The following is a 13,475-nucleotide window of genomic DNA, read 5'->3' as shown; positions in this document are numbered from 1 at the left end:
TATACTGTATATTTGACAGAAGTTACCCATTTTATTCTTTTAACTAAAAATCTAATATTATCAACAATATCATTATCATCAATATATTATCAACAATATTGTTATCATTATCAACAATATCATTAATATATTATCATTATTATCAATAATATTATCAACAATTTCATTAATTATTATCAATAATTATATCATCAATACATTTTTTTTTCAACTCAACTTAGAGATAAAAACATTATCACATAATATTATCATAAATTATCATTACTAATCAATATATCATAAGTTATTATTATGAAGTTATATAATATAAGTTCTTTTTTATTCTGAACTACAAAGATTACTTTATGAAAAATAAATTGTGATTAGTAATAAAATATTTTTAAAAAATTATAATTTATCTCCATAAAAAAATTTTTTCAGCTATGAATATGATATCTGAAGAAGCAAAATTATACCAGTAATTTGACTGAAATGACACTTGAAATGCTTGATTTGACCATTATGACGATTCTGAAATAAAGATTTCACAACAAGATTGTGCATGATAAACCTACTTGCCACACAATGCCTTGATAGACAACAATGAATAGAGAGACAAAGAAAAGGTTGAATATACAATAGAACATAACATACTGTAGTTTAAAAAAAAAAAAACATTTTAAATCAATTTTTTTATGAGGAGAATAGACTCATCTTTTTATGTGTGTTAGTATCAACATTATCATTAGCATCATCAATATATTATCATCAATATCATCAATATAATTATCAATTTATACACTATCAAAATCATTGGTTAAATTATTTAATAAACATATTACTAGGAAAATGCAATAAAGAACATAATTAAGACTCTATTATTTTGTTATGTCAATATCAAATAATAATGATAATTTGATAAACTCTGACATTATTATCATCATCATTATTTATTATAATAAATATATTAACAACACTATCATTACCAAACATTATATATTATCAACATTATGATAATTATAAGAAACATTTATCAAACATTAAAATGTTCAATATAATATTCAAAATTTTATCAAGATGTTACATTGTATTTTGTTGGTAATTATAGAAAAATAAAATGATTTGTTATTATTTTTAGCTCTGATCGCATCTGCTATTTTGTTTTCTATTTTAGAATTTATATTCTATGTCATTTTATGGATCACTAAGTCCATAATGAACTTTCAAACTATCTACAACGGATGCGATTCATGCCCGATTGAAAATCATATAAACATACATTTTTTATTCATGATAAATACTAATATATGTTGTTGTATATTTTTGGTTTATCGATCTAATGTGAGACTTCATTGATATACTTAGTTCACGTTATTGATTGAGATGGCCGATATTTTTACCGAATTAGGATTAATGCAAGCAGGTCATAAAAGCAACGATCGTTGGTTACTCACTTAGCGTAAAGTTAATCCGATGTGGCTCTATGAGCAAATAGATAATGCACACGTAAATTTATACTTAATCGCAGGAATTAAAACCATTAAGGACGTCGAGTGAAAAGACCGCTGATGAAGCAGTATGAGATACATCTGAAAATAATTCAGCATAAGCTAAAGATTTTTTGTTGGGATGTTAAATTTGAATTTTTCATTAGCTTCGATGAGATAGATTAATTATTTATTAATGTACTAGTAAGGCCATCACACTTTACGTTATTCTAAAGACTATAAGCAATCGTGAAAATAAACTACATCCAATTCTGTTCTGTAAAACCTTCATAATTAATTAACTATGCAACCTAAGTTATTACTTATTTTTATGTACATTTTGACTGGATTAGACATTTTTATCTCTTATGTTTTTTATATGTATAATTTCTTCTCATCTTGGTTTAATTCTGAATAAATTAAATTGAATTTACCTCACCACATAATAGCTTGTGTACAAAATATACATAAACGTATAATAATCATAATTTTCAATTTTCATTTTGGTTTTATTTTATCATCATCCACGTTGAAATTTGTGCTCTTGATGAAATAAAGATGTAAATGTTGAATTCAAAAGCAATAATATTATAATTGAAAACTTTTTTTTTCGAATATTTTTCAGGTATCATCTGAGATCCATACGCCACAGGTTGAAAGAAGCGACAACCACAATCCCACCCTGATCATTCTAACGCTTATCCTAGTTGGATGTGTCTTAGGCGTTCTACTCGCCGTTATCGCAATATTCTGCTATCGACAAAAGATAAAAACACGGGACAAACTTAAAAACGTCGCCACGGGTTCAGTCTCGGAGAAGGAGGCGACTGTCGACTACCAGGTAAAATATTTTTTTTATAAAGACGATTTTGTAACCATTAGTGGTCTCTAGTTGATTCTGTACACTATAAACTCTTGTTCAATGTAAATAAGGAGGGAAGGAGCAATCCCATAATAGAGCTGAAATTTAAAATGTTTTCTTCTTTTTTCCCCTTCAAAATACAAATATGTATCGAACATGTATTTAATTAGGCAATGTAGTATAATTTTAGGGGGAAAATGGTGGTTCTAAAATCTACTAAACCTCTTTCTAAATGGAATAGTCCATGAAACAATCCCCTAGCCCAAGTTAGAGTGGTGCAACCATTTCTTTCTTTAATTTCTTTTCTCTTGAACTATTTCTTTCTTTCTCTAAGTCTTTTTGAAGCCATATATTGTAAGAGTAAAGCATTATCAGACATGAGGTCCTTAATAGGATGGAGATAAATTTTTAAGTTTCCATAAAATGATATAAATACTGCAAATATTAAAGGTAACAGCTGGTTTTATGAGGCAAGTAAACAATAGCGCATTTTGGTGCATTTACACAGCTGCCACCATTCACTAAACAAAAGCTTTCAAAGTTCTTATTCTGATATGCTATAAAAGAGTTGTATTGTAAATTGAACATGTTGTACTTTCACATTTAATGTGTACACAAGGTTCTAGTTTGGATTACATAATCAATAGGTAATCAATAAAAGAAATTAACAAAGAAAATACTTGAGACAAACAGTATATTTAATTTTTTTAAATTACGATACTGATATTTTGAGATGATTACATTTTAAAAATACTTCTAAAGATTATTCAGTACTGTATAGGCCTACTGTATGTCTTTCCAACATCAGTAAAATTAAATGATTTATAAAATGTATCTTCTAATCATAAACAAAGTAGGCTTTTTTTTCTGATTTGGTATCTCAAACTATTGAAAATTGTTGAGTGTTTCCTAAAAATTCGACCACATTTTGTATGTATTCCGTTTTCTGTCAATTATCAATTGTTAGATCAATACATTTTTTTTACAAATTATCAAAACACATTTAAATTTAATTTCAATCTGTGTTCTATATATTTGTATAATTTGATTTTTGATCCTATCTTGAAGGCACTCTAATTATGAAATATCTGAATTACCTATAGTTGTTTATCTCTCTGTATGGCATACCCCTTGTTTTGACTATGCCCCCAAGGCCCTAACCAAGATTTCAAAGATAAATGGCATTTTATAATTGCACATTCACTGCGACATCTACGATTTTGTGTCAATCAAACTTGGTAGTATTTATTATGTTATTGTTATGAATATTATTATTGATAATTTAAAAAGTGAATACAAAACTGTCTGGAAATTATTTTTTTTTAAACTGAAAGTTTAATTCCATATTGTAACAAAATATATAATAATCTTAACATTATCAAGAGAATCCTTAAACTTCGGTCTAACAAAAATATGAAAGCATACATCATACCATCTAAATAATTCCTCCATACTGCAAGCAGGAACATGTACGACATCGTAGTAGAGGGCGATACAGAAATATAATAGTTCCAACAAAATACTGCACGTGCAATGTTAATCAACATTCAATATTTAACTTTGGATTCAATATTCCGATTAATCGCTCCTTTAAATAAAAAATAAAATGTCAACCACAACATTATATCAACCTTCTGCTCCAATATATTTTAACATCTTTATTTTGTTTACCTAAACATAGTCATTTTTTAATTACATATGTTTGAAATTTTTCTTTTAGTGATAAGTTTAAACTTTGTTTTCAAAATATGTTAAGATAATTGAGATTCTGTAGAAAAAAAAGTAGATCTTTATCATTAATATATTTCCATCTGTCTGACTACCATTCATTAGTTTCAATTAAAATCTCTACACTAGAATGATTTTTGATTATTAGAAAATTTAATAACCCAGAGATGGATATGAATTTGCTAATGTAAGTACTTTCCCGTATGGTTTAGCAAATTGTATTGTAAAAAATCAATATCATTCATTTATCAGATACAAAGCAAAATTAATAAGTGATTTTGTTGACTAGGTGATTGATGCTATAGTTTACTAATCTACCTCTCATGGTATTCTAATAATTAATCATGGGTGTGGTTTTTGTATTGTGTTTAAAGGCTAGTTTCCACTAGGAAAATTTATTCGCAAGCTCTGTCTGCACAATCACACTTTATGTGACAAAAAAATATGATGTGCCCATATCCATATATGGACATGATGATGTCATATCAACACCATATTTTTGCATATTACTACCATATTTGGGCACATCACATTTTGTTTGTCAATCTAGTTTGATAGTGTAGAAAGAGCTTAAAGGCTGGTTTCCACTAGGCAAATTTAATCGCGCTTATACTCATTCATTCATCTTTTATTTCGAAAAAAATACTGTATATGCGATATTTTATGTTCAACTTCATTTTATTTATATAAGTTCAAGAATATATTCCATCTTCGAGTCCCTTTCTGCAACAAGTTTTCAGGGGTTGCTATCATGTAAATCAGCAACACACGTTCTTAAAACGGAGGCATTCGCATTCTCGTATTTTACAATACAAAACGGAAAAAAATACAAAAATATATTAAATTAAAACAATATATTAAACAATTAAAAGAAAAAAATAATTAAAAATATAAGATTAAACCTAAATACAGCCATTGTAGTATTATTCTATAAGTTACAGATATTTTCTGCTAAAATATGTAAAATAAAGATGAATAACATCATGTGTTGAATAGGCCTTTGTAGATCTAGTTATTTACTTAACAAACAAATGATTTAAAACAAAATAAACAGTTAAATGTACCAAAAAAACTATTTTCTGACAGACAATGGACTGGTTTTCTTGAAATTGTGTGTTTCTTTTTCATGTTTATCTTTTTTTTTAAGTCAAAAAGGAATATTTTTATTTTATTTTTTCAAGGGAACAATATATATTGAAAGTAAATTTGGAATTAAAATAGATTAACATTTTTGAGGAAATGAAAAAAACAAATTACTTAAAATCACAGAACCTTTATAGATAAACGAGCTTTTATAGCAAATTGTTGTCTGCTGTTTAATTATGCAGAATGCATTTTCATGCATTTTATTCAAGGACATTATTAATAGCACTATGGGAACAGATGGAAGTAATGGATAGATAAAAGAACGCACAATATAATTAACATTGCTAATTGCATTGTTCTCAATTTCTTTGCTCTAAATATAAAATAAAAACCATATGTCAAATTAATATTAATATTAATATTTGTTACCACTGCCCAAGCAAATTCTTGTGTTGGCTTGTTTTTTTCTCTCTTTTTTGTGGTAATTATATTTTTTTTGTATCACCTATTTTTAAAATTTATATTTTGGCCTAATAGTAATTTTTAGCCTAATAATAATTTTTAGCCAGATAATATATTTATGTAAATGCCATAAAATAAAATCTAATATTTTTAATCTGGCAACTATCTATATTTGCCAATTGAAGGTATGCTTAAACTGTAGGCAAGATAAACATTTTTAGGTTTTAAAAATAATAATAGTTCTATCTTGTTTAATAATGTTACTAAAGTTACTGTTTAAATAGAGTAAAATATTTGTTTTCATATTAAATTCAATTATTAATGCTTTGTTAGATTGAGTTACACTTTAATTTCCCCGGTCATACCGTATACAGCATCATCATCATATCAATTTGTAAAACTGCAGTAAACATTCTTTTGCCACAAAATATTATCATTGTTTAAGTTTATTCATGCTTTTCTTCTTGTTTTCTTAGGATCTATGTCGGCAGCGCATGGCATGTAAAAATGCAGAAAAACCAGAGCCGTTGAGTAGAATGAGTAGTGTCGGGCATAGTGATACCGCCCAGCCCAGTCCATCGCGCTCTAGCAGAAGTAGTACTTCATCCTGGAGTGAAGAACCGGTTCAAACCAACATGGACATCTCAACTGGACATCTTGTGCTGGTAATTTTCATTTTGGATTCTAACAAAACTAATATTCAGTGGGGTTTGTTGGATAAATTTTAGAAAGCCCACGTACAGCGCCACACTAATCATGATCATTGTCAAATAAATATCAACAAAATGTATTTTGGAAAATATTTTCTCTCTGAAAAATTATGTACACATCTGTTTTGGATAACAAAATATACGCAGAAATAAGTTAATTGAAATAAAAACGTGAAGGCATATTGAGCATAAAACAATCTACCGTATGACCATTAGAATCTATTGTAATAGCCTCATCTTCTCATTATGTTGCAAACAAATAGTAAGCTAAAAGATGCGGTATACATTAGTTAATTTAATATTGTCGGTTGGATATGTTTACATAGCTCGCACAAGTCAAATTTTATGATGTACGTATATGCTAATAAACATCTATAGTACCGTATGTTGATTGATTATACCATAGCGCCCACTATTGTTTGTTGAAAATAAGAAACTGTTTTTCAAATACTTTGGAAATTAGTAATAGCTCCATAAATTTTGTATACTTCTAAGAAAATAACCAATGACTGTATCCGGATTTATTTTTCTGCGATGAAGAAAATCGTAAACGTACTGCAGGCATTTTTTGTCAATTACAAGTTCATTTTTGATGCGAACCTGTATATAAACGTAATTAATATCTGTTTACAAGTATCTTGCCAGCGTTCTGCTCTTTGTGTAAACTGGTGCCGGTCGATGTATACATGTATTAAGGAACTGTTATTGCGAATATAAATGAGTCAATTAAAATACTCGTAAATTACACTTCTACCATCCATTAATAAAAACACAATCACTCTCTAGCTTATCAAAGCCATTACTCAAGAAGTCACATTTTTCGGTGAAACAATATTTTCATTACAACATTTCTAACCAACAAATAAGCTAGAATAATTTTATAAAAATTATTCTGAAAATTGTATAAATTAATGTAATTGTATAAACTTTTGACCATTACAACACTATTTGACACAAATGTGATGTAAAGTACAATTATTACTTCATTATTAAATAGAAAATAATTGTGACAATCAAAGCAAACACCCTGATTTTTTTAATATTAAAAATAATGCTTTTTATTGAAAATTGCAGTTAAATCATACATATGACACCAATAATTGTCCGTATATTAAAGAATGTTAATTTTCAATGTTGTTTATCTTGGATTACTACAGTACCATAATACTGTATGATACTAGTATTGTCTCATGCATTGGGACAATTTGTATTGTTAAAAGCGCCATATAAATTTGACATTAACATGCTCGAGTGTAATGCCACCACCTAGTTTAGACTAAATTTGAACACATTGTTAATGCAATGTGAGAATAATCCCACCCTGTAATGTTCACCAAATTATTTCGTAACCATTCACCTCTGGGATTATACTCGGTCGTATACAGTAATGTAATCTACAACGATTCCAAATCCATCTTACTTTAAACCTTGAAAACATAAATTAATGATACAGTGCACATTCCGTTGCCTCACAGTAATCCTCGTTTCGTGTATTCGTTTACGCCATGCATCATGTGATATTATTAGGTGGTGGTGTTTTTTTCATCGCCACCTGTTCGTAGTTGACAAGATACTCAAATTTATCTGTTATGTTACATTGCACTTACAATATTTACGTAAAGAAGAAATTCAAATTACAACCCAGTTCACAAGAAAAAAAAAGATGAAAAATAGTGCATTAGCAGAGCCAACAATAAATTAGAAATCTGCTTCTGTGTAGATTAAAAAAAATCTTGTTTAAATTGGAAATTGCCTTGAATTTGTAACAGAACCTACAGATTATTTGTTATACTTTCTTTCAACTGAAAAATATTTCAATACAAATTTGCCAATTTCCGAAGCAGTTCTTATACCCTGAAATAAAAAAAAATCATTCAAAATTTTTACACGATAAATCTATCTATAAAAATAGTCGCGATTCATATTTCAGTTTATATACAGACTCAAAAATTAGCCAATCAGCTTTTGATGCAATTCTGTCAAATCTGTACAAACATGTTTTTCGCTATTCGTCATTAAACACTGTTCATCTCACCTGACATTTACAAACAAATTATTCATTTCATTGCCGTTAAAAATCTAATTGATTTAATACTAAAAATGTACTGTATGGTACAGTATACTGTAAAAAACATTGTTCAGATTTACAGTATCATATAATTTTTTTATATTACTAATAATATTGATATGAATTATTATATGATGGCCATTTTGATGAGTGCCTTTACTGTCGCTTCACTTGCTACCGTCTATTGACTCACTAGAATATATAATACCTCAATGGGTATGCATATCCTATCGTGATTCAACTGAAACCTTACGCATGCATTTGTATACAAGGTACTTGAACTAACTCGCGTCTGTATTGATCCACCATTGACAGGATGTAAGATGCCAGGAAATTACAGTAGCCAAAGTATAAAATATCTCAACATTAAACAATAGCTTTCAAAATAAGCAGGTGGCGCAATTATTCATAAAACCATTGAAGAAGAAATAGCTAATGTGTATTCTATATTTTGTAGGCGTACATGGAAGACCATGTGAGAAACAAGGACAGATTGACAGAAGAATGGAACGCGCTGTCTGATTACGAAGCGGAACCAAACTTCACTACTGTCGGACAACTGCCTGAGAATCTATCCAAAAACCGATTTGAAGATGTGTTACCATGTAAGTAACGCCTTTAATTATTTAAAAATATTCATTAAATTAAACAACACCACGATTTTATTTCCTTAGCGGAAATATCACCACACCCACATTATTTTTACTAACACTAATCTGTGTATTTTAATATTACAAATACTCTTTTCTATTACCATATATCCTCGGGTATAATCCCCTTTCAGGTTTAATCCCACCTCCTACTTTATGTCTGATTTCACAAATGGGCATTATCCCCGGGTATAGTCCCAGTATTTCTGATCTGGATGTAGGCCTCTCTCTAGTTAGTTCAGGTGAGATTTGACAAGAAATCCTTACCAATAATTTTTTTTTCCTGAACCAGGGTTTCCCCGGGTATAGTCCCACCCCCAAAGTCAGCCCAATTTTGTGTTCTAGGTGGGCGGGATTATACCAGAGGATATACTGTACATTTAATGAGTATTTTATTAAAGCATAAATTAATATTGTTTACTAAATATTATTTAGTTAAAATAGAATCTAAACTATTTCTATAAAAAAAATCATGTATTGCAAATAAATAAATACATTTTATTATTTTAATTTTTAGATGACCATACTAGAGTTATACTCAAAGAGAGTGCTGACCCATCTCATTCGGATTACGTCAATGCAAGTGTTATCGTAAGTATTATTTTTCCAGTTTCATGAAACTTATAATTAAAAACCAGTCTTAATTGATTTGGTTTTATTATCTTTTTTATTTAAATGGTCCACAAAATATTGGGTTTTTGCAGTACTGTTGTGATACTCAATTATAAGTTATCATAAACAATAGAGGGCGCTACATTAAATCTGAAGAGCATTTCTTACAAATAGTTCGTAAATTAAATGAATTTTTTTTGTTAATTACGTGTTTTTGTAGTTTTTCAGAGATTGTTGTACTAGAGGGCGCTATAACAGTTTTACTTTATACTTTTATCTAAAATGGATGTTATAACAATTTCTTCTGTTATTACCAACTGACAATTTTTAAATCACTCTGTTTTCAAAGAGATCTTTATACATTATTTCAATCCATTGTGCAGTTTTTAAGTTTTATTACACCAGATCTCACTTTTTTGTTACTGAAGAAGTTATAAGTTTTTAATTACTGAACGTTTCTTTTATTTTTGACCACAGACGGATTCTGACCCACGTGCACCTGCATACATCTGTACCCAAGCGCCACTGCCAAACACCATGTCTGATTTCTGGGAGGTACAGTACAACTTTTTGTATTTTTACATGTGGCATTAATTAGAAACAGAACCAAACAAATATTTTTTAATTACTTGGAAGTTATTTTTGTCAAACTAGTTTGATAGTGTAGACAGAGCTTTAGAGGTAGCACGGGAAACAGAGTTCTTTTGATGTATATTTTTATATATAACTTTACAGATGATTTGGGAACAGGGTGTTGTAGTAATAGTCAACTTGACCCGACCTGCAGAGAATGACATTGTTCAATGTGAGAAATATTGGCCAGAGGAGGAGAACAAGGCTTACAACAACTACGAGGTTTACTTGGTCTCTGAACATGTTTGGTGTGATGACTATCTTGTCCGTAGCTTCTACCTTAAAAATCTATTGGTTAGTTATATATGTTTGTGCCAAAGTATTTTATTTATTTATATCTACTTTTTAAAAAAAATTGTTCTCCTAGATGAACAGTATACAGCACAAAGCAATTTAAAAATTCATACACAACTAAAAAGAAACACCACCATCCATCACAATATTTATTATTCTTTTTAAATTCTATAAGGTTCAAAGAGAGAATACCCTATATGCTAGATATTTTTATTCTTGATTTGTTAAATATGGTTTAAACATGTGTGTAGGCCTAATTGTGAGTTTGCTATAATAACTGTAGAGAGTAACGCTCTGCCCTGAAAATGTAATATAGATGTATTCAACTGGGCTGTCATAGCAGATAATCAGCAGGCCTAGCTCCTCAATTTCTCACTGTTTATCTGCAAGCAGTGGACTATCTCGCCATTAGGTGTTTGCGAGTGACAAGTTAAAATAGAAATGTGGAATGAGTAACAGTTCCTAAGAGAGAGAATATTGACTTTAAGAATTTATATAATAATATTTCTGGTAATCCTGAATTTTAGTACTAATGTAGCTTTTTTTCTTGCAGACTAACGAAACACGAACTGTTACCCAGTTCCATTATCTGACCTGGCCTGACAACGGTATCCCGGTTTCACCACGACCTTTACTCGAATTCAGAAGGTTAGTTTCTTTAAATTTTTATTACAATAAATACACATTTAATGTTTGAAAAGAGTTTTTTTCTATGAATATTGTTTGTACAAGAAATGTTATATTTAAATATTTATTGTCGTTATTAATCATATATTTGACGCTGCAATATTAATATTAAAACATAATCAGTTTAATAATCAAACATCTAATATTGTTCTTGTAATGGTGCTAAGAAGACAAGTCATAACAGTAGCCTAATTATCTTTTATAATGGTGTTAAGAAGACGAATTATAACTGTAGTCTAATTATCTCTTATAATGGTGCTAAGAAGACGAATCATAACCAGTAGTTTAATTTTAATGGTGTTAAGAAGAGAATTACCATTGATTGGAAAATGGAATGTTATTATTATAGTTCTCCTATATTTCCATCAGTGATGAGCTTGTTATGTGCATATTCAATAGTAGTAGTAGTAGTAGTAGTAGTAGTAGTAGTAGTAGTAGAAATGTGATATGACTTTGTTAGTTATTCATCTTCACATATTATAAATACCAATATAATTATATACAAATATTAATATGATATACTAATACTGAAAATGATATTGATCATTACTTATAGTTAATAATGAACAACGCATTAGTTGTTTAACTTTGCAATATTTCATTACCATAATGACCACTTACTACTAACATGTTTGCTTAAGAATGACTAATGAATGTACATATATCAATGTTCAAATGCTAAAGCGTTTTTTTCTTTAGCTCTCATTACAATCGCTTTGTTTCTTCTTGTCAAAAAATGATTTAAATTGATTTGAGTTCAAAGTTCAATAAATCATGGCTTAATTAGCCCTTTTTTTATTATCATAACTTCCGGCATTCTTGTGTGTGCCACAAAAGATTTATATACCTCCTACAAATAATTAGCCAGAACATTATATTGAACCCTCTTTTTAGTACACATACATCTATCTGCTGTTGCGTGCCATATATCCTTAGATAATCAGTGCTATTTCCAAAATACAGACCATTTCTACACTCAACCCCTGGGCCACACTCACTTTTATGGCACAACCTGCCACTCACATTGAGGTAATACGGCTAATGTGGGCATTTTATAAGACATTAGCCTGCGACTGACTACAACTAACTCAGCCTCCCTCAGTTTTCATGAATCAACAATACTGCCCTCAATTTTAGATTGTCATACGTTTGTTTATTTGTTAAGATTAATATTAATATTGTTTAATAATGCAATAGCAATATTATTAATAATAACTAATTGAAAGTCTGCATTAATCATAGTTTTTTTTTTTATGGCTAATATAAAAAGAAATATTATTCATAAAGATAAGTAGATAATTGTGTTATGCTCTGCTGCTTCCGTGCCACTAGTCAAAGAAAGTCTCTATAGCCATAGTTAAATTGTCATCTATATATAAACTATACTAATACACTATTGGATACAAAGTGATTATACAGTCAGGTAAATGGCAATCAACAATTAATTAAAGAAGGAAAATAAATGTCATCAATGCTTGCTTTATATTGTTAGATAAGAATAATTTATAAATGATTAATCTACGCAATAATAAATTATTATTAATCTAGGCAATAAGGTACAGTAGTGGTATTCTCAAGCAATTAACTAACATTGCCTCATCTGCTTTAACATGTTTGCTGTGATATATTCTGAGATTTGAACTGTTAACTTGTCATAAATTTTTGCACGAAATAGATCAACCAGGATACAAGAATAGTATACTCGAAATCCAATTTATGCAATAGCATTCGCTAACTTATTGCAATAGTAATCTCTAACTTGCACTAACTGGATGCAACATAGTATATACTCACTTGATGCAACCATACACCTTAATCTGAATCAAATTTAAATGATGCAATTATATAGCATTCTTTAAGTTGATGCAATAGCATTTTCTAACTTGATGCAATAGTAATATCTAGGATAATGCAATAGCATTCTCTAACATGGGGCAATAGTAATCTCTAACATGGTGCAATAGTTTTATAGAAAAGTATACACTAACTTAACGCAACATACTGTATTTGCTAAGTTGATGCAATCATACACCCTAATCTGAAACATCTAACCTGATGCTATAATATTACTTGCCTGAACTAACTAACCCGAGAACATCTACGAAAAATCTGTTCACAATAAGTAACGATGCAAAAGAATGTACTAACAAGCTTACGCATTAATGAACGGGAATCTACACACTAACATGGCGCACTTACGTACTAACAAGTCGCACA

At 29.2% G+C, this 13,475-nt stretch overlaps 1 protein-coding gene across 4 annotated transcripts in view; it reads left to right on the top strand.

The window, feature by feature from the left end:
• Nucleotides 1–13,475, top strand: part of LOC144839828 (receptor-type tyrosine-protein phosphatase N2-like) — a 109,883-nt gene that overhangs the window by 86,438 nt on the left and 9,970 nt on the right. For all 4 annotated transcript variants that reach the window (XM_078695365.1, XM_078695362.1, XM_078695364.1 and 1 more), the window contains 7 exons: nt 2,092–2,307; nt 6,081–6,269; nt 8,840–8,987; nt 9,550–9,623; nt 10,122–10,199; nt 10,380–10,571; nt 11,125–11,219. In XM_078695365.1, coding sequence (XP_078551491.1) covers nt 2,092–2,307; nt 6,081–6,269; nt 8,840–8,987; nt 9,550–9,623; nt 10,122–10,199; nt 10,380–10,571; nt 11,125–11,219 — 992 coding nt within the window. The remainder of the gene's footprint in view (nt 1–2,091; nt 2,308–6,080; nt 6,270–8,839; nt 8,988–9,549; nt 9,624–10,121; nt 10,200–10,379; nt 10,572–11,124; nt 11,220–13,475) is intronic.

This window comes from Antedon bifida, chromosome 4 (assembly GCF_963402885.1).
Source record: "Antedon bifida chromosome 4, ecAntBifi1.1, whole genome shotgun sequence".
NCBI classification, from domain to species: Eukaryota; Metazoa; Echinodermata; class Crinoidea; order Comatulida; family Antedonidae; genus Antedon; species Antedon bifida.
Note: the sequence above shows the minus strand (reverse complement) of the source record. Positions and strands in the feature narration are given on the sequence as shown.